Source organism: Semicossyphus pulcher, unplaced genomic scaffold (genome assembly GCF_022749685.1).
Source record: "Semicossyphus pulcher isolate SPU_LCO1_2020_fin unplaced genomic scaffold, fSemPul1.0.p SCAF_7, whole genome shotgun sequence".
NCBI classification, from domain to species: domain Eukaryota; kingdom Metazoa; phylum Chordata; class Actinopteri; order Labriformes; family Labridae; genus Semicossyphus; species Semicossyphus pulcher.
In genome coordinates this window covers 13930944-13952560 of record NW_027211748.1, presented here as the reverse complement: position 1 = coordinate 13952560, position 21617 = coordinate 13930944, and the positions used below count along the sequence as shown (strand labels likewise).

At 41.8% G+C, this 21617-nt stretch overlaps 2 protein-coding genes across 6 annotated transcripts in view; both read left to right on the top strand.

Moving 5' to 3' along the window:
* The first annotated feature begins 522 nt into the window (after positions 1-522).
* LOC138611271 (uncharacterized) lies at positions 523-9762 on the top strand. The gene is made up of 3 exons (XM_069684257.1): positions 523-604; positions 3070-3523; positions 9471-9762. The coding sequence occupies exons 2-3, from the start codon at positions 3108-3110 to the stop codon at positions 9760-9762; spliced, it is 708 nt and encodes a 235-aa protein (XP_069540358.1). The 5' UTR covers positions 523-604; positions 3070-3107.
* A 4150-nt stretch (positions 9763-13912) lies between these two features.
* LOC138611291 (voltage-dependent R-type calcium channel subunit alpha-1E-like) overlaps positions 13913-21617 on the top strand; it is a 48606-nt gene continuing 40901 nt past the window's right edge. For 4 of the 5 annotated variants that reach the window (XM_069684305.1, XM_069684304.1, XM_069684302.1 and 1 more), the window contains exons 1-2: positions 13935-14035; positions 15002-15141. In XM_069684305.1, coding sequence (XP_069540406.1) covers positions 13943-14035; positions 15002-15141 — 233 coding nt within the window. In that variant the 5' untranslated portion in view covers positions 13935-13942. Of the gene's footprint in view, positions 14036-15001; positions 15142-21617 lie in introns of all 5 variants that reach the window. The other variant, XM_069684306.1, reaches the window with a different exon arrangement.

Sequence of the window (21617 nt, the reverse complement as noted above, 5' to 3'; positions counted from 1 at the left end):
CTTCCATATTTCAGATGTTGATGAACCTTTAAACAAAGAGTAATAGTGGGAGTAAAATGTTCTCTGATGTCAGCACAATGGCTGATCCACTGAGCCTGCCGTGTGTCAGGTATGTGGCTTTAGTCCACCATCTAGTGGTAAACACACTGGACTCCATTATTAGTGCTCACAGCAGACCACCGTTTCAAATGAACAGACCTGTTGCATTTATATCTGCTATCCGGGCAGGTAAATAACTCGCAGTCGTTGAGGATTCAATTAACTCTATAAATGAAGTTTGAGGGACACAGCCATTCATGGTGACCTACTTAAAGTGACTCATTTCATCGCAGCCAGCCATGGAATATGATTGGGATTATTTCCATGCCTGCTCGCTCCTGTCCCCATGCCTGTTTACGTTCATGTGAGCCACACTCCCCTGGCTGCCAGCCACCCCGCGGTATTTATAGACAAACAGCGGCAATCAGCACTCAAGGAATCCTCGCGAAATCCTCCTCAAACCTCTAAACTTGGACTCTGTGAGAGGGAGAGAGTGGCTGGGTTTGGAATCTACACCTGAACGAGGCTCTCTCGAGGACGATGAAGGAGCGCGCGGCACCTCAAGGTAAAGCTGTCAAATTCACTAATCATTTCATCAGTTAATTGAGATTTTTTCCTTGTTTCTTGTCGCGCGCGCTGCTTAAGCCCCTTCCCCCTGTGAACAATTTTAGCATCATATTCATATATTTCTACTTATTATGGCTGTTCAAGCTGCTCCGTGTGCTTTTCCCCCCTTTACTAACCTGTTTGTGCTTCAAACCCCTAACTCTAAAAAAACAGAAGCATGCTAATTAGCAATACCTGTTAAAAGGCTAGTTGATGTATTTCCTGAACGATGTCAGACCCAAAGCTAATACTGTTGTTCCTGTAGGCTTTACAGTCGTTGCACTAATTAAAGCCATGAGCTTAAAATTGAATTTAAAATTAAAGAGCATCTCCACAAGTGTTTAACTTTAATGACTCAACAGATGATGTGCATGCAGTCATTTTTCTCTGTAGTATCTTCTCTATAATGCATTTCACGCCTTCTATGATTTATTGTGAACCCAAGTGTCGTAAATCCACCCTGTATATCCGCCCAGACTCTTGCCCTTGTTACTCTTTTATACAGGCACCTTGACATGTAATTTCCCCAGCAGCTCTGACTGAAAAACTGGCCATTAATACACTCTATCGCATATCTTTTTGAACTTGCAAGGCTGTGGTAAAATCAGAAGCATCCCAGCCATCAGCTGCACAAAGCTGCGATCGAGCCGCCTGTGTAGATGGTTGCGCTGACCTTGTAGCCTCTCCAGGCTTTCAGACGAGCGCTGTGCTGGGTTTGAGGCCAGAGCTCAACTCAAAGCGTGTCCAGTTCATGTCTGAGGAGCCCTGCTGCTGATGAGTGAGTCACTGTGCCTTTTGCTTCAGCTCTCCCACACTCAGTCATCTTCCTTTTAGCTCTGGCTCAGTGGAAACAGCCTTGTTTCGTCTGTCTCTGACTGCCTCACCTCAAACTTGCTGTTTTTCAGCCTTGACACCTCATCTCATCACATATTTCTCTGTGTCAGCGTACACATGCACGCTTTACTGGACAGTGGAGGCAACAACAACAGGATAATGGTATAATGTGTTGTGTTCAGGATAGTGGAAACGAAACATGAGACAAGACTGAAGCAAGAAAGTCCAGACTGTGGTCAGTGGTTTTTAGAAACAGAAAAATCTCACCTCTCTGAATGTGTCATCACTGCTTTTACTAGAGCCACTTTCTGTGCAGTCTTATACTGCTCACCAGTACAATTACAGCTTCTATTTTTGAATGGCTGCTGGTTCAAAGCTTTTGTTCACGCTGTCATATGCTCTGCTAGCATTGAAGATCCCACTGAGGATGTGGTGATCATTTAGTACGGTAATATGGTGGCTTTCATTCCTGATTTAAGCTCTATTGTTTTATTGCAAAATGCAGCTTTTGTTCCACAAAATACACCTACTGCTTGTTTTTCATCCGTGTACTACATCCTTATAATGGTTGAGATAACAAGACAAAGAGTTTAGAGCCGTGCAAGGGTTTTTGTGAAGCTCTGCTTTGGCATGGGGCTGCATGGTGGTGCAGCGGTTAGCTAGCCTCACAGCTAGAGGGTTCCTAGTTTGAATCCCGGTTCTGACGGAGCGGGCCTTTCTGTGTGGAGTTTGCATGTTCTCCTTATGCATGCGTGGGTTCTCTCTGTGTACTCCAGCTTCCTCCCACAGTCCAAAGACATGCTCGTTAAACTAATTGGTGACTCTGGCTGTCAACCCTGTGATTGACTGGTGATCAGTCCAGGGTGTACCCCGCCTCTCGCCCAATGACTCCAGCCCCCCCTGCGACCCTTATAAGCGTTACAGATAATGGCTGGATGGATGGATCTTAGTTTAGCTCATTGGCATGCCAATGTTTAACGATTAGCAGTAATAACAAAGTACAGCTGAGGCAGATAGGATTGTCATTTGTTTGGGTATTTGGTCTTAACCACAATATTTAACAAAGAGACATTTTGGCTTCATGATGAAACTGGATAAAAAGGATGTAAAATGTAGCAATAAAGTTTTTACAATTCATGCAAACGGTTTTTAAGATATTTCACCCAAAGACAAAAGCGTCACCACCTTGTGGCACTAGTGAAATAGTCTTTAAATCAAGTTGTAAGGATATAACATCTTGGAACAATGAATGTCTGCACCAAATTCTGTGACAATCCATCCAGTAGATGTTAAGATTTTTCAGTGGATGTGTAATTTTTGTGTCGTAGGATTCATCCCCCAGGGACCATGAATATCCATGCAAAATCGTTTAAAGTCCATCCAATAGTTGTTGAGATTTTTCAGTCTGGATCAAAGTGGCAGACGAACAAACATTGTGCTCCCTTGAGCCGTGCTGCTATTGTTGCTAAAAATAGACAATCAGAGCGACAGACAAGATGTGAAAGATGTACGATTTCTCCGAGCTGTGTTTGATGAATGTGTGTAACCACCTTTCATAGTTTTCTGCCTCTCTCTTGTTTTTTTTTGTAGCATTATGGTGAAACAAACAACCACCGTCTTCTGTAGAGATGCACACCAGTTCAGACCAGTCCCTCACCCGCTCCCTCACACCCAACCTCTACTCTCCATCCAGCTGTGGACCAGGAGGACAGACGCACGTCCATTCCTCCCTGTCCCTCCCCGAGCCTGAGGCCTGGAGGAAGCCGAGCCCAGCTGCCCGTCACGGTTTGGCACAAGGGGCCCGCTCCTGCTCCCTGCAGGTCCCTCATGCCGCCCCGGAGTACCTGGGCCTGCCCCCTCGAGCCGCCAGCTTTGACGTGCCTTGCAGTCAGGATGAGGCCTCATCTGATCAGGGTTCAGGGTCTTTGAGCCCACATGGCATGCTGCGGCGGCGAGGAGGGCTCGTCGAGCAGAAGGACATCATCATGGCTCACCAGGCTCACAAAATCCAGAGCACACCGCAGGCCCGCAGGAAGGAGTGGGAGTAAGTATAAAGGAGAGATTCAGAGGCAAAGGGTTCTTTAATTATATGTGTAAAGATGATAAGGCTCCATGGAGGAGGATAAAAGTGTCAGAGTAAAAGAAAAACCATCTGTAAGTGCGTTCTAACTTCTCAACCTGTTGAACCTCTTTGGTGGGTCATCACGGCAAATATACTGTGAAGCCAATGTACTTTATTTTAAATGTTACAGTTCTCAAGGCTGGTAAAGATTTTACATATGTTCAGCTGACTTTGAAGTTTGAGGATAATGATGCAAAAAGGATGTCCGATCTTTATTTGGAGGTGGTGATGGAGAAGTTAGATCTTTGATTTAAATATGTCAGGCAATAAACCCTTTAATGGTGCTCATCAATGATTGGTCCGTTACATCCAGCCTTCGTTCGGTCAGATAACTACTGCATGTTTAAGAGAAAAGTTATAACTTGTATCGCTGAAGCCAAAAGAAAATGAACACCCACCGACTCTGCAGCACCTCTCAGCTCGCTGAAACCTTTTAACATCTTTCTGCTAATTGTTTTGGTTCATGGCCAAAAACGTTACTGATTTGATTCCCTCTTTAAGTCCTATCCAACATCCAGCAGACAGACAAGTCAGTGACTACCTGGTGAAAAAAGCTGAGCATTTAGTTGCTAAATAGGAAATATTTCCCTCATGAATTGGTGGAGAACAAAACAGCTCGAAGGACTGTTACATTTTTAACTCCATTCTTTTAGTGGCCAGAAAATGACTCAAAAGGATGTATGAATGGTGTCCCATGTCGGCTGAGAAGTAAGCCACCGTTGGCGAAGATGTTCGCCAAATCAACTTTATGGGTGATAATATGTCAATGTTGGTTTTTTCAGCTTTTTAAACCTCCCCCAAGTGGCCAAAAATGAATACATTGATTAATGTTTAAAGGGAGGCTATTATGCTAATTTCAAGGTTCATATTTCACTGTGTGATTCACCTGTGGAGTAGCTTAGCATAATTTACAGTTAAAAAACATATTTTTCTCACACTGGTGCTCTGTGGAGGCATACACAAACCACTCAATCTGTGCTGTCCCTTTAAGAAACCCCGCCCATACAAGCCCACTTTCTTCTGATTGGCCGGCTCTCCGAAGCCTGCTGAGCTGCACTTTGTGTAGAAAAACTGTGTGAAACCTGGCGTTCACAGCAGCCTGCAGACTGAGCTGAGAAGCCTGGGGATTACTCCAACAAACTTTATACCTACAGATTTGAAACTTCACCCACGTTTAGTCTGGACATCCAACATTGTAACATTATATATATGTCTTAAAATGTGAAACAGCATAATACCCCCTCTTTAAAACTTTGCTGTCAAATTCGAATCCATATCTTTTCACGGTCTGCTAGCAGTTTATTCTACATCTATGCTAAAAAAAAGAATCAGGTGTTTGTATTCAGCCCTGGTTCTTTAAATGAGAACAAACAAGTAAGCTTGGAACAAGCCACCTAATGCTACCTCCTCAATGAGCAACAGGTAGCATTAATGAATTGCACGACTCTCCCTCTTTGTGTCTCATTCAGGTTTAACAGAGCTTCACCATGTTTGCGATACAAACTGTTTATTAAAGCTAACTTGCCCTTGGGAAGGAGACCATCTTGATTCCTCCGTGTTGCTTATTGTCTGATAGTTGTTTAGAGTCCTTTTACTGGAAATACACGTCCATGAAATTGGGGAGTGTAGCGGTGAAGGGAAGGGCAGATCTGTTTGGTTATGTTCCATTAAAGTAATAGTATATCAGGCTTGGTCTTTAATCCCCCTAGTGGTCCAAACATGCATCGCATCTTAAGGTGGAGTTTGAAGTTTTTTGTTCAGTTTGTTTACATCTCACCTAAAAACACTTTTCTCATCCTTTGGGGCTCCATGAGGTTCTGATTGTGTTTACCTTCCTCATAAAACATCTGCAGTTTTAAAAGTCTGTAGAATCATAAGCCTGTGTTGTTTATATGTACGGATGCTTGCCAGCAGCCGTGTTTTTCCCTTGCATTTGTTCCCATTATTCCACTGCTATCAGCGCTCAATTGTTGGAAAAATGTGAAGCTATTGGCAGGACTGTGTACCACAATATGCATCCTTGTGCACGTAGCCCACTCTAACCCACTCTTTGTTCCATAGTGCTGCAAGTGGTCAAAGAACTCCAGGGGGTTCAAGGGTTTAAATGATCAGCCATTGTTGTATCAAGTATAACACTTATTATTGTTGTGTTGTTGCTTAGCTACAGTGTGCGTATTGCAAAGTGTGCGCCATAGTGAAACACATATGCTGAATCCGTCGTTTCCAGCATTGTTATAGTTACAATCCCAAAATCAGCGCTTTGATCAGCTGATGTTTTTTTAATGCCTGAGTCACCCTGTTGGCCGTGGTTTAATGTAATCAGATCCTGGATAGCGTTATTAATGGCGGAGCTGAGGGTGCTTGCTGGTGAACTTTTGCACTCTGGAGCCATATCGCTCTGATTATCTGCTTCCCACCACTCGAACGTGGAGTGGTACTCCATCAGCGTAACCCCAACCCACGAACAAGCTCCGTCCCTCCTCCTCGTCCTCTTCCTCCTCCTTCTCCATCCTCTGATTTCTCTTTACTTTACCTCCACCACCCACTCCCCATCCACTTCACTGGTGTGCTGTCATTCTCTCTCCATCTCCACCATTGCTGTCTATCATTTTCTCTCAATTAGAACATGGGACTTAAATCAGTTTTTATTCATATTTTTTATATTTTCAACCTGGAAGTGTTCACAGATCGCACATAAAGTAGAAAATATTAAATGAGGAACTGAAGAATAAGAGTTTAACACTGAGGGCTACGTGTGTATTGTGGTTATTTGTCCATTAGGGGATGCTAGGGAATCAAAGTAGAGGAGCAGCAGGGAGGAGGTACATGATGTGATGCGAGCTGAGCAGTAGAGTTTGGACTTTTACAGCACATCTATATAACTAAGACTGATAATATTCTGTCAAATTGTAGGTTTAAATGTGGAAAAAGGTCAAAATTAACAACTGATATTTTAATCCCTGCTTAATATGACTTTAGAGACAGAGCAAAGCTTTTTCCAGCATCAAAGTTTTCAAGCTCCTCTGAAGAATTTGCAACATTTAGAGCTTGTATTGTCTTAACCTGCAGGATTGTGAGCCTGCTCTAAAACCACAACCGTAATATAAACGTGCTCCAAGGTAAACTTGCAACGTGTCAGACCAATCTGCGATGATATACACTAAGCGGCAGTTATTGGTCGAATCAAACTGACATAACTCAGTACTCGAGGATGTCTGTTGCTAGGGAACAGAGAGAAAAATAAAATGCTAAAGCCACTCCAGTCAATGTTGGATGAAAGCCTGTCTGCAATTATATAAATGCTCTTCAGAGTTCTGCCACAAAGTAAGTCCATTAGCGTTTAAACGCGCAGTGCATGTCACCTGCAGAGCTTCATCTGTCTCCCCCAGTCGGGTTTTTCTTATGATGTTTCTTTGCTGGATTATAGCGTAAAAATGCATCACAATTGATCTGTTTGTCCTAAAATATCTATATCCCTGTATTAAGGTGCTAATTTAACCCCTAATTGGCTAAATTTCCTCCTTTCTTACAACTTCCTATTATCCAAAGTTTAGTAAGGCCCGAGCAAATAGATACAAGCTTTTCTGCAGTTTACAGCTATTTTTAGCCGCCTTTGAGTAGGCAGTGCTGGAGAGCAGAACAACAGCAGACTACATGTGGTCAATCTAAACAGCACAGGAGGATCATCAGAGTAGAGACGGGGGCCGTGCTGTAATTCTGTCCGCTTCCTGAAGACGCCCAGTGACCCTGATCTGAGTGTGTCTAAGTGTGCGCGTTGGGTGAAGCAGATTTCTGTAGGAAGAGGTTGCTCTATTGTGCATCGTGGCTTTTGTTGGCAGAAATGAAAAGACCGAAGCAGGAATTCAAGAGAGCTATGTCGCTATGGAAACAACAGCAAAGCGAGCGATAGAGACACAGAGATAGAAAGAGGGAGATGTTTGCTGTTTGCAGAGATGGACAAATATTTTTGTTGGGCGGCTTACAAGTAGATTAAGTTTTTTTTAATTCTAATGAGCGCTTATGTAAGACAGTAGAAAGTGGAGAGATATGCAGATATTTGTGGTGCGTTTACAGTCATCAGATTGTATGTGCTGATTATTCTGCTATTTTTACACTCTGCGCTCAATAGGTCAGCGTCGCCTTTGTTTCACATGATGTGGCATGCTCGCCTGCTCCATGCAGATGAGGAAGAGGTGGTAAAAAAGTCATGAGACTTATTCATAGATCCTGTTAAATCAATGTTTTTTTATCCTCCTCTCCCCCAGATCTCGACATGTTTTCCCCAGCATACATTTGCCACTCTCTCTTGGCTCCCTTTCAGGACCCCGACCCCCCCCCCCCCCCCCCCCCACCTTCTGCCTGAGCCCTGCCTGTCTGCACCCTGACATACCTGCTTTGTCATATGTTATGTCAGGATCTTTGTGGGGCTGATACTGTGGTTGACTTTATTCAAACAGCATCAAACGAACCCCCATTTGAATAATCTGATGACTGTGGGGGCTGAAGTGGTCATCTTGAGGAAACAGTGGGGAAGGGAGCAGAGCAGCAGATGGAGCGAGAGAGCCCAGTTGCCTAATGAGGTCTCACTTGTGGCACCGAGTGTGAAAAAGACCCTGCTTCTCTTCTCCTCACCCTCAAAAAGGGAGCAGCCCTAAGATCTATTTCATGCTCTATTTTTACTCCTCACTTTTACTCCAATATTAGCACAATGGCCTACTTTTTAAATGTTTTAATAGTGCGAGTCTGTCTCCATTAATGAAAATATGACAATGCTGCCTGATTATCAAATGGAGAAAGCGTTTACATAGGGGGAAATGAGTCACACACCTGTTCTATAAATCAGCTTTAAGGTTGTTTTTCTTTTACTTGCCCACTTGTTGACTTTTTTCTGTGCATTGTTTCTCCTTGTTTTAGTGTTAAATGTATTTTCACACCAATTTCTCTTGCTGCTGCACCCACTAACATCTTTACATAATTGTTTTTGAGCCACATACCCACACAGCCTGCTGTATATAGGCTACTTCTTTGGTTTTTTTAGGGAAATGTTTTGTCCACCCTCAGCAAACTCTAATTTCTATGGTAACAAAATAGATGTACCTCCTCTCCAGCTTTCATTCAGATGGATTTGGAAATCGCCATCATGAGATGTTGCTGTGGGAGGAGGAGGGCTCATGCGCTCCTGGCTGCGTGATAATTTTCCAGCAGGTGATAACATTGTAAGATACGTCTGATCCGGCGAGTCCAGCAGCTCTGTTGCAACATTTTTGACTGATTTAGACAATAACTTCACGTGCAGTTTAGTGAATCTGGTTCAGACGCGTACACGGGCTTCCTTCCGCAGGAGATCTTCCTTTTTTGTTAAGTTTACCGGGTCGAGAAGATGCGTAAAGTTTGCGAAGACTTGCCTCGGATCTCTCCTTCCAGTGAGCGCAGAGAGGTTTTTGGTTTTTCCGATCAAAACGAGCCTGGATGTTGATAGAAATCTGCGAGGTTCAGACTCGGTGGATCTTTTTTCCCTCAGCTGCTTGACTTTAGAGACGCGCGCGTATTAAAAGTTGTTCAGAGCTGATTGTAACGCGCTGTTAAACAGATGGGATAACAGGGATGCTGAGGGTTTACAGTCCGCATTAAGTTTTTAAGGATTTTTTGCCCTAAAATTGAAGCCAGCTGAATAATATAACCCATTTTTTCTCGTGGATATGGAGTGAAAAGAATCTGCAACTTTTGGGGGGATTTTTGGCGCTTGAAAAGCTGTCATTGGATTGAAGGTGCATCCTTTTTTCTTTTAGCTCCACTTCACATTTTTCTTTACTAGAAGTCGTCCTGTAGTGAAACGCTTTAAGCCGGCGGTCTCCTCATCTCTTTGTAGAATGGCTCGCTTTGGAGACGAGTCGGCTCCCACCACGGTGGACTCCGGGGATGGGGACGAGGAGCGCGCCGGGGACGCACAGGACGCGGCGGCGACACTGACTGCCTCCATGAAACAAGCCAAGGCGCAGCGGGCCCGGACCATGGCTCTGTACAACCCCGTCCCCCACCGGCAGAACTGTCTCACCGTCAACAGGTCGCTCTTCATATTCGCAGAGAACAACATCATAAGGAAATACGCGCGAAAAATAATTGAGTGGCCATATCCTTCCATACAAAACCCTGAAAGTTAAGTTGTTTTTGCTGTTGTTGGAGTTTGTTATAGAGAGAATACATGGTAGGTTGGTGTCCGTTCAGTACCTTGGAGAGCTACAGGCAGCATGGTAACAGCTGCAGCATAAAAATACAACTCCAGTCCTCTGCTTGTGTCTAAAAAGTACCATTTAGAGTGCTGTCTCTAAGGTATAATGTCATTATTTGCATATTTGTTATGGTTTCTAACATACAGAATAATCTGCAGAACAAACTCCATCAAACCAGCTGTGAGTTGAATCAGATTGCAGCCATCTCTTGTATTATTCCTCTGCTACAGCTGAATTTAACCTTCACATCATTCTGCTTACTGTAACCTGCCCTGATTAGATTCATCTGTGGGCTCCATGTGCTGGCAGCAAACACAAAGTTAGCATGTGGTGATCATTAGAAGCGGCTCTGCTCACTGTGGGGGTGGCATGTAGGCACATCTCTTGCTTGCCTTAGTGCTCATTGGAATATGAACCTGGCCATGAGTAGGTGTCAGTTCAAATCCAACAGGCAGCGCTTTTCTGCTTCCTGCTGCAGCATCGGCCAACACTTTCTTTCTCCTGAACTTCTGCAGATCTAACAAAGATTATCAGACACGTTATTTTTCCTGTAACTGCAGCAAAGTCGTGTAAAGTGAACAGACAGTGCAGGCAATATGTATACACAATCATATTCAGTATTTAGAGGCCAGAGATAAGAGTCCATTACATGTCATTTTCACTTAAATGTATTTATTTTTATTTACGTTAATCATGTTTGAAGTCATGAATAATGTACATATCAAGACAATCCCTTAAACAACATTACTCAGTTGCCATATCTACCCACTGCTCCTCCTGTCTTACACCCCCTACAGTGCAGCGTGCCAGTCTCCCACTGTTATCTAACCACAGGCTCTGTGTTGCTGTGTGGGAGTGGGGCTAGTGGTCAAGACTAGCTGGCCACTGGCAGCTCGGTAATGTGACTGTCGGTATCACAGAGGCAGAGGTATGTGGGAGAGAGCTGGCCAGTAGTACTGTGGTGGATCGTGGGCTGTAAAAGCAGCACATGTCAGAGTATTGACTGGATGAGACCCAGATATTTGCGCATGGTGTCCAAGTTTTTAGCGAAAACAGATATGAATTCCCAGCAGTGGCGTTTCTTTGATGGTATGTTGCTGCATGAAAACATTGGAGTGCTACAGTGAAACAGCTCTTATAAGTTTCCTGGGACTTTTACGTCCCTATGAATGTTAAATTCCCAGCAGCATAGAGTTAGGAACAATGTTGCTGCAAGTTATGTACATGGTAGGCCGAGGTCAGTTCAGCACCATGGAGAGCGACAGTCAGCTTGTGAACAGCTGCAGCATAAATATACAAAGTCCCATCCACTTCTGTGAACAGCTGCAGTACTTGTGTGATGGAAATTATGAATCCCTTTGTTGGCTGACGGAAAATTAATTAAATTAATAGCCTTTCTGTCATATTGAAATAGAAAAAACAAAATTATTTTGTTGATATTTCTCTAAATTGAGGAGTTGCTGCATTTCTCGTTTGATATCCTGGTCAATTTAATATCTTTTTGAGTTTTAGACTGTATGTCAGGCAAAAAAAATTTTTTTAAATGAATCTGTGAAGTCTGGCAAACTAAAACAGATGCTTTTTAACAGATTTAAAGTAGATTCATTGACAGATAAAGGATTACATCAGTGCTGATTTGTAAATGTAAACTGGTCAGATTCTAATTTCCCGAGAGCCGATGGTTTTCAGTCATTTGCATACAAAGTGAAGACCACCTAAAGCTTTATGTAGTTATGTAATCCATCACACTCCAATAATAAGAGTTACATGAAGAATACAACTTTGATAAAATACATGTTGACGTCATGTGTTGGATCGCACATCTCAGGAGCGTTTTAAACATTAAATCTGCATGTATTTTTTATCAAGCAGAAGCTTACTTCACACACAGATTCAATTAGTATCGATCCGTTAATAGAAAGATAATTCATCTGCAATCGTTTCAAGTTGTTGTCTTATCTTATCTTCAGAGATTGCAGCTGAATCTCTCTGTGTTTTGGACTGTTTTTAAGATGTCACGATTGGCTGTAGGACATTGAGTTCGCTATTTTAAACACATTATATAGACCAGTCAATTAATGTGTCGAGAGCTCAAATGGCAGATTAATTAGTTAGGACATTAATTGTCAGCTGCAGCCTGCTTTGATTCAGTTGGTGCTCAGTTTTACATCATATAAAAGGATGTGTTACAAATGTATTCACTGTCCTTCAATAAGCAATTGAAAGACATAGAAACAATAGAAATGAACCCGCCCTTTTCCAGGGTTAAATAGCGAATCAATATAATTTTATACTGTATTTGAGACATGCAGCAAGGGACAGAAAATGGTTAACTGTGTGCGATTAGTCCTAAACGGTCTTAACATGAGCAGTCCTTGGTTTGCATTGTAACAGGTAACAGGTAGTGAGTGACAGAGTGGGCGAGATTTATTAAGTGTTTCCCACTTTAGCTATTTTCGACTGCTTTCAGTGGCAACAATGTGGACTTGTCAATGTGAGTCAGTGTGGCTCCCCGAGGCCCCCCATCACAGCTCTCCTCTGTGAGTCAGTGACCCCATTTCTCTCAAGGCAGGAAAATTAATAACAAGAAGCAGCTGCCTCATGGGAACTCCGAGCCACGGAAAGTCACAGGCACATACAAGTGTCGGGGCACATATAGTCAGTCCCAATGCATGCTGGGTCACGCATTTGCACATATGGTATCCATGCAGAGGGCCGAGGTAGATTTAGAGAAATTATAAAAAAATATGCAAGAGAAAATGTCAGGTTTGAAGCTTATGTTTTACTTTTTGTTGTTGTTGATAATTGTGAACAATCCCCATCACAACAAGCCCAAGGTGATGTCATCAGGTTGCCGGTTTTGTCTGACTAACAGTCCAAAGATAATCAGTTTATTAGAACCAGAGACAAAGACAACTAGCAAAGCCGAACCTGTGAGAAGCTTTGACTTTTAATTTTTGATCTTTTTGCTCCCTCTAATGATTAATCAACTACTCAAATACTATTTTATTGAAAGATTGCGACTTTTATTGCAATCTTTTATGAGATATCGATGAGATTGCAAATCCATACTTTCTTAATGAAGTGTCATATTTAGAGCACATATAAGAATGTGTCAACCTCCAATTCTCTGCAGATTGTGTTTGATACAAAGGCTGCTACTAGTTGAGTCTATAAAATGTTAGAAAACTGTGCAAAATGGTCACAGTTTCCCAAATCCAAAGGTGTCATCTGCTCATTACTAAAAGCTTTGTCTGACCAGAAGTCCCAAACTGACTTAACAGCAATCTTAAGCAACAAAGAAGCAGGAAAAATAATGTGTTACCAAACTTTTTAGCATTACATCATACATACAGCCTTGTATCTGTCGTTTATATTCTAACTCCTGTTTTAATATAAGTATACACAACTGTCTGGTTTATGAAAACCTCACTATCTAAAACTATTTGAGATCAAACAGTTCAAGATGAAACCTTGGCTTCTTTTCTTCATCAGAAAGAGACTTAAATGTGTGAGTTTGTGGTGCGCTTATGTTGTGTCAGCTGTGTGCGGGGAGAGGAGTTATAAGGATTGTTTGCTGTACTTTGTGTAGTTAATCCAGTCAGGCCAAGGTGACTTCACAGCGCTCTCTCTCTCTCTCTCTCTCTCTCTCCCTGACTTGCTCTTTTTCTCTTCATGAAAAGCACTTTTAAAAGCAGGTTGCCATGGATACTGCAATCTCTCTAACAGATTGCTTCCAATACCAGAGAATATGAAGCATGCCATAATTCATCTGTCATTTAATCATCCACCCATCAATGCTTTTTTCCCCCCTGTTTCCACTGAACCACGGTCACATGTGTTTTTAAGTATTTCAGGAATTTACAGAAACAATGTTTATATAGACAAAGAATGAGGCTAATAGTTTCTGTTGTTACTACTCTGATTTTTGACCTGCTTGTGTAATGATGCACAGTTTATTGTCATATACCTGTAGTGCTGTTCCAGTATATGTTCCAGATGATCATTCTCCTGCTCAGCATCATTCAATTGTGTTTTATGTGTTAGTTTGTCCTCATGTTGTGTTAAAAGTACCTTCCTTAACTTTGCGGCCTTTACACCATTTGAGTACATGATCCTGGCCACCATCACCGCCAACTGTGTTGTCCTGGCCTTGGAGCAGCACCTCCCTGGAGAGGATAAGACCCCCATGGCAAAGAGACTGGTGAGGACAAACTCTGTTTATATCCTCAACACATACACAGAGGTTGTGAGTGGGGTACAGAATGACTGAGAGTTTACATCAACATAAAGTTGATTTTGTTCCTTAAACTGCAGTAATTCACATACAGAAGCTCTAAATCCCTAAAGACAAACCTTAATTTCAGTTGAGGGTGTATCCTTTGCTATTAGCATGTTCTGATGGGCTCAGAGCCCTGGGTTTTAAGAAGGTGGAGGATAGTTTTGCACAGAAATGACAGACCTGACAAGACCTGTGTTAGAATAACATAAGCTCATACTGCTACTATGCTACTACGTTTTTGAAATATGAGGATACATAAAAATTAACCTCCACTGTTGGAAAGAAACTGCTACTCCAGTGCTATAGTTAAAGGACCAGTGTGTAAGATTAGGTGGGCCTATTGGCAAAAACCACCATGTTTGTACAGTAGCCTAGAAAGGACAAACCCAACACTGGATCTAGAGGTTTGTAGGCATTGTAGGTTGTCCTCCCCCTCCCCCTTTTTTAAAGCACGATGGTCCTTTAAGTATACCTTTGAGGTGGAGAGGTCAGTGGCGGTATCGTTCCAGCGCTTGATATGTAATAGCAGGGTCACCAGTTCGACTACTGTCGGTGACCTATGTTGCATGTCATGCCTGTCTCTCCCCCAAATTTCCTGTCTGTCTCTTCTCTCTCACTCTGTTGAATTAACGTGAATAACATTGTGGTAGCAGAGCATTTGATTTAATGATACAGGTTCTACTCTACTGTATTTATTTCACTCTTAGAGTTAATAGCTTCTACTGTCCAGACCATTTATGAGGTATTATGGAAATATAGCAGTGTCTCAATTTTGGGATAAAAAAATATTAAATTGCTTCACAAAAAAAGCCTTGCAGGTTATAATTTGGACATTCGTTCATTTCGTTTTCACTTAGCTGACCTGTTTCTTGTGTATTATCTCCACAGGAAAAGACAGAGCCATACTTCATTGGGATCTTCTGCTTCGAGGCGGGGATCAAGCTGGTGGCGCTCGGCTTTGTTTTCCATAAAGGCTCGTACCTGAGGAACGGCTGGAACGTCATGGACTTCATAGTCGTGCTCAGCGGGTGAGTTACATCCCTCGGCCTCCATTAGAACCTGATTTCTTTTTGCAGAGAGGGAGGTATTATCTTCTCAATGTTCGTTTTTAACATTGTGAACAGATTCCTAAACTACTATTTGCCAAGCATACTGGTAAAATCTGCTGCTTTTGGAGGAAGAACAAATATCAGTTCAAAGAAAGTGCTCTCAGACTTTGACTTGGAAGTAGAGTGTAAACTTCTTGTAAAGCGTTCCTCCTGTTCCTCTTCTATCTGGATGCTTCATAGATCCTCCTCCGAGTAGTCGTCGCTGAAAAAAAAGCACAGGTGTGACTAATCACATTAACGATGGCTCTGTTCCATCAAGCATTCGTTACAGTGTGCCAGTATGCACAATACCAGGACCCCAGAGCTGGCTCACCTAAATGGAACACAGCCATTGTTAGGATTATTAATTACATCTGTACTTTTCTTATTATAGCTCGCGATAATGTCTGCTGTGTGAAAGGGTCTATTGGGCTTCTGTTAAACGTGGATTCAAGTGTTATGTTGCTATTATTGAGAATGTTACAAATTATGGACGTCTTTGATTTATAGACCCCAATAGTAACAGAGGCTCAATGCACTGCATATTGCCTGCCTTATTACATGTTCAGCTATAGTGAGATTGCAAAGCATGACTAGCATGGTGTTACTTTGTAGTTGTCTGAACTTGAGCAAACTCATGCACGTATTGCTATAGTGAGACAAAGTGGTGCTGGTACAGTTAATGTACAACAGAAAAGTCATGGTTTGAAGTGGATTAGCTTACAGCAGCTCAACAAGCTAACGTTAGCTATTGTACCTTTAGCTACATAACAGTTGCTATCATACCCGAAAAAACTGCAAATTACACTTTTGGTTTCAGTGTTGGTTTTGAGAAAAAAATGTCCATTAGACCCAGTAGTCTTTTAATATGAAAAAACCTATAATAGAAAATCAGTACTGAAGCTAGAGACACCAACAGTTCCCTTGGAGATGCAACCTAATAGGTCTACTTAGCTAGTTTTATACTTGACTCTGAAAAGAACATACAAAACATAATTCTTGGCATTTTCCTTCATACTCTAAGTTACACAGCAGCGCTGATAACACAGCCCCTCATTATTTTGATAATTACTATCATTTGATTAGCCTATTTTTCTCCTGTCAAACAACAAGCCCCATTAGACAAAAGCTTTAAGTGGAACAGATGCTAACTTTAGCACTGAAGTGGAGTTTGGCTTTCGGTACTAGAGCAGATGACTACTGAGTAAGTGTCTCGCTAATGTATTACTGTGTTTGCATATGACCAGTAATGTATTGCCACATGGTGTGGTTAGCTAGCATGTGTCATATATGTGTGGCTAATGTATGTCTGGCTGAAGACAGCAGGTGGTTAGCAGTGCAACAAATTATGTAGAGGTCCTTTACTGTGACTGCGTCTTCCACTTTTCCCAAGGAGTGTTTATTGCTGAATTTGATTTCAACAGTAGCTTTACAGTACATCATTAAAGTCATGTTTTGTGCTTCAGTCTTTAGGGAATATATTTTTATAGCTCTGACTGCTTAACAAGCTAACAAGAAAACAAGTTTGTCACCTAACATCAACACTCCCTGTTAGCTAACAAGCTAACAAGAGAAGGTTGAGTTCCTCTGAAGCATATTACAATGAAATATGTAGTTTCTGTTCCTAAAAATATGTCGTATCTAACTTTATACATTACTGTCGTCATTTTTATCAAGAGGGATACATAGTGTGTTTCATTGGCAGTGTTCGCAGTCGTGTATTAATAGATTTGGTGCTCTAGTGAGTGTTGCCAGCAGATGGATGGTGTTTGTGGGGTCGACACTAAATAAACTAAAGTGCCCGTGTCCCTCATTCATAATGCAGAACATGTTACCCAATGCAACAATGTGGGTTCATTATCTGATACTGGACAACAATGGAGCCCGGTAGCACAAAGGAAAAAGATAAGGCTTTGGCTTCACAGAAAACACTTAAAATATAGTATAATTTGTTATTCATGTTGGTCCTTTTACAGGGTAATTTATAAGAAAACTATAGAATATTTCTGGCCTTGTCCAAACTACCCCACACTGCCCACATTTGAAATGCAGAGTTTGTTTGTGTATCTGTATCTGTGTGTTTGGATATGCCTCCAACTCCATGATGAATTACAAACTTCACTGATTGTACGAGACGGTTAAAAAAGGTTTCAAATTAATGCGCAGCAACTGATTGTGCAATTAATTTTCACGCGATTCATTTTTACTTTACTAAGCTGTGGTTGGTGAACCAAAAGATTAATTTCAAGACACTGATTGTCAAGTTATGTAGATGCATTCATGCTTGTTAATGCTGCTTGTTATCAATATTGTTGCTTTGCATGCTTGTGCTGCATTTTAAAGCCTTTCTAATGCCCTGCCTCATGTCTGACACATGGTTTTTTACGGTTGACCCTAAAGGCAGGTCTTTAATTATTGTTGATCTGTTGATGTAAGCATATACATTTACTCACCACATACAGGAAACACAACACAGAAATGCATGAAAATGTGTGTTTCCATGGTACACTCCGGCTCTGCAGCCAGCAATAGGTGGGTGGATAAGTGGATTGGCAGTTGTGTCTAAAACCTGCTTCGGTTCGCCCCCAGGACCTCTGTGAATTAAATGTGAATGCAGCGCTGGATATATTATGCAAAAATGTAGAAAGAATGGACGCGTGGTAGAAAGAAAGAAAGAAAGAAAGAAAGAGAGAAGAAAAGAGAAGGAAAACAAGGGGGAGGAAGGAAGATGGAGAGTTAGACCCAAGAAAAACAAAATGAACAAATGTTCCCATTAAGGCTGGGAGTCAGCAAATTAATTTGCGCAGGAGTTTAACATTGTTACCACTCTTGTTCTGCTGTTTATGGCCAAGTGTACAGTATTCAGCATTCAGGGAAGATTGCTGCTGGCGAGTTGACATCTCATTCCAACCTGACACCCACATCCTCCTTTTTTTCAGTATTTCTTATTTCTCTGTCTGTCTTTCCATCTCGCAGTCTCTCTGCCTCTTACATAAAAGGCACATATCAGCATCACGTTTGCACACCATCTGAATGCCGAGCAGCTGTGTCGTTGACAGATTTCCGCAGAATATTCTGGTGTAAAGTGTTCAGACAGTTTCAATGATTTGTTCAGAAGCTTTACAGTGCTGGTTGCTTTTGTTGGATGCTTTGAAATTCTCTCATTAGACATTCGGCAAAGTTTGCAACAAAATATTTTGCTTTCAGCTTCTCAATAAATGTCTCGTTAGCCAAAAGAAACAGACAGGAAATGAAAAGAAGCAGTGTTTGGTACAAGAAACGGCTCATTATTCACAAGCTTTGGACTATTTGTGGAAATAAAACCATTTTTTTGTAGGAATATGCAACACTGTTGGCCATGCATGTCTGGAGAAAAAGGAAGGTGGTATTTTAAGTTTTGACAGGTATTCAGGACAACCTTGGACTACTAAACTCCTTCAATGAAATGAAATAAAAAACACACACAGGATTGATTATGAATTGTTTAAAAGAAAATGGCATCAGAGGTCACCTTGAATCAATTTAAGTTACGATTAATTTCAGGTTTTCATGATGGAAAAAAAAAAAAAAATCATCTACCAGAAACAAACCTCACCTTCAGCATAATCCACTTCTACTTTTCTGCCCGTATTCTGATCCAGTAATTGTTTCAACAAGGTATGCTGCCTGTATGTTAATAATACAGTAACATTAGTCTTTCACCAGCAAACCATCAAGCCTACAAACAGTGAGTGCTGCCAAAAAAAGAGATTTGGCGTAGGATGTCACTTGAAGGCCAGTGGTGGAAGTTGTGTAACCGTTTAATGGTGTTATGAGCGAGCGGTGGTGTTGACTGATCCATTTCGATTTTTAAAGATTATCCTCTCAATAAATGATTAATCGTTTGGTCTATAAAAACAGTGAAATGTGGCAAAAGAAATTCCCAAAGCCCGTGTTGACATATTTTTGTAACTCAGTGTCTATTGATTTTGTTAAAGAACGTCCAATCCTTACTTACACACCGTCCCTACAAGTACAGGATCTGCCCAAGTTATTGGAAGTTTTCTGTTTTGGTTTGCTCTCACCGCCTTCACAGTTGTGTTTTTGGCCGCAGGAGGCAGGCACTAAAACCTACTGTACTCTCCCTGCTCAGCACCAAACAGCAGGAAGACACAGTAAGCGACTAGCTGGGCGTACAGGAGCATTTAGATATTCTTACGTTGGTGTTAAGATCTATTCATGAACTGGAATGTAACTTACAGTATAAAATGGTCTATAAAAAGTCGTCATGTACGCTCTGCAGCTCACAGACCATCTTACCCAATTCCAGCCACAGCTGGTTGGTAACTGGCGACCTGGTTTCCTGCCACCTATCTGACACATTTTCTGGTAGCACATATGCTTCCCTCCGCTCTCTCTCTCCCTCTCAAAGACACACACACACAACCACACACACCCTGGGACTGTCTCACACACTTGTGGCACAGCACAAGTAAGTCAGACTTAAAAGAAAACACACATGTGTCATGGAGGCCGGTTGGGAATAAAAACGAGGCCACTGGGCCAGCGCCGGCGGCATTCATTCCATTTCGTATTAATGAATTGCCAGAAGCGAATCTGCTGGGACATTGAGCTCAATTAAAATCCCTAATCTGAGTGAGGAGTGTGTAGCAAAAACGACCGCCGCAAGAACAACTTACCCACAAACCAATTTAATTCAATGGGATTCCTAAAATGGTCAATTATATCCTGCGGCAGACGGATAGACGCAGGTGGATTTGATGCTTTGATTAGCAATAAAATGTCTCCCAAATGACTCGCGAACCTGTTGCCCTCATCTTGTTATATCAGTTAAATCAGTTCTAAAGACTCCCTCCTCTCACCTAAATGATATTTATCCCCATCTGTGCCTGCACACACACCCCTGTATGCCTGTGTGTGTGTGTGTGTCACTGTCAGCATCCCATCATGCTGCATGAAGGATATCAGCTTTCCTTGCCCCAGTGCGCTGTCCCTCTTGCTGTGTGACACTTTGCTAAAATTGATGCTCTTTAGACAGGATGAATAATACAACTGGGTGGGAGTTGGGAGTGATTCATTAGCCATCTGGCTCAAAGACAGACACACAGGAGCAGTGAGAAAAGTCTTTCTCTTGTGAGTCTGTCCTTTTATTGCGGTTTGCATCTGTATCCTTTAATGTGGATGTGCAAAAAATGGACTGATAAACCGACGAGGGGACCCTGGCTAACATTTGCTGACCCCGCCATAGCACCCATCCTCTGTGCATTGTGCATGTATTCTGTCGCCTCCAAGATTACATCAAGTAAAGTGCACATCTGAGTACAATAAAAAACACAAGACTGATTAAATTCTGCATTGAATCAAAGCTTCAAACACAGTGTCCTCTGTGGTTTTAGTGTGATGCTATTAAGAGGACCAACAGCTGTCGTTGCGGCATGTTGTTACATTTCTATGGAGGTGCATTTCAGGCCACGTCAAAGGCTTCAGCATAAGCTTGGGTGTAGAGAGCCACCTACACATCATCCTCTGATTTCATATGATTGATTTGAGCACAAATTACTTGGTGATTATTTTCTAATAAATATTTACACCCAGTACAGCAGCTGATATCGTAACCAGGCTCAGTTGCGCTTCACTGTAACTGTAACTTGCAGGTTCATGAAATGTGTTTGATAGATTGGTGGGTTGTTTTTGTGTTTTCGTGCCACCATTTGTTCTCTGAATGGGAACAGGAATGTGCACAAGAAACTCTGTTACACCAGCTGCAACAGCATAACTAGCTAAATTAAACAACAAAGCTAATGTTAGCTTTCTAATATAGCCTGTGGTAAACACTGCAGGCTATCAGTAAGGTTAGCATTACCACACTGAAACACCTATTTCTCCATGTATGCTGGTAGGTTTTCTTGATATATTGTTTGACCTGTTTTACACATGACTAAAATCCCAACTAGCTAAGATATTAATGTAGTTTTAATGGTGCAACTCGGTTTAGTGAATGGCTAGTTTTCTGCCTTGTGTCTTCCTGTAAACGTTAATATATTAGTGTGACTAACTGTATCTGGCCCATGCTTCCACTGCACATCAGTAACCTCAAATCTTTGAGTCAAATTGCAGCCAAAATGGTTTCCAACCACGTCAGTGACTACTGAAATTAATTCAGGCTAGACTTTAAGATCTCGTCAACAATATGCATGTTATGCCAGGCGTTTAAAAGGACAGCCGCAGTGGTCTCAGCTCTAATTTTGCTCTCATAATTGAACTGAACAAACAATAGCTTACAGTCCCAGGTGGGTTTTCTTTGGGAAAACATACACCCAGACATTTATTCTATGACTAATAGTGAATAAATGTCTCTTTTTAATGCAATCCCAATTCAACACAGCAGTATTAATGTTGCCATTAGCTGGTTTATG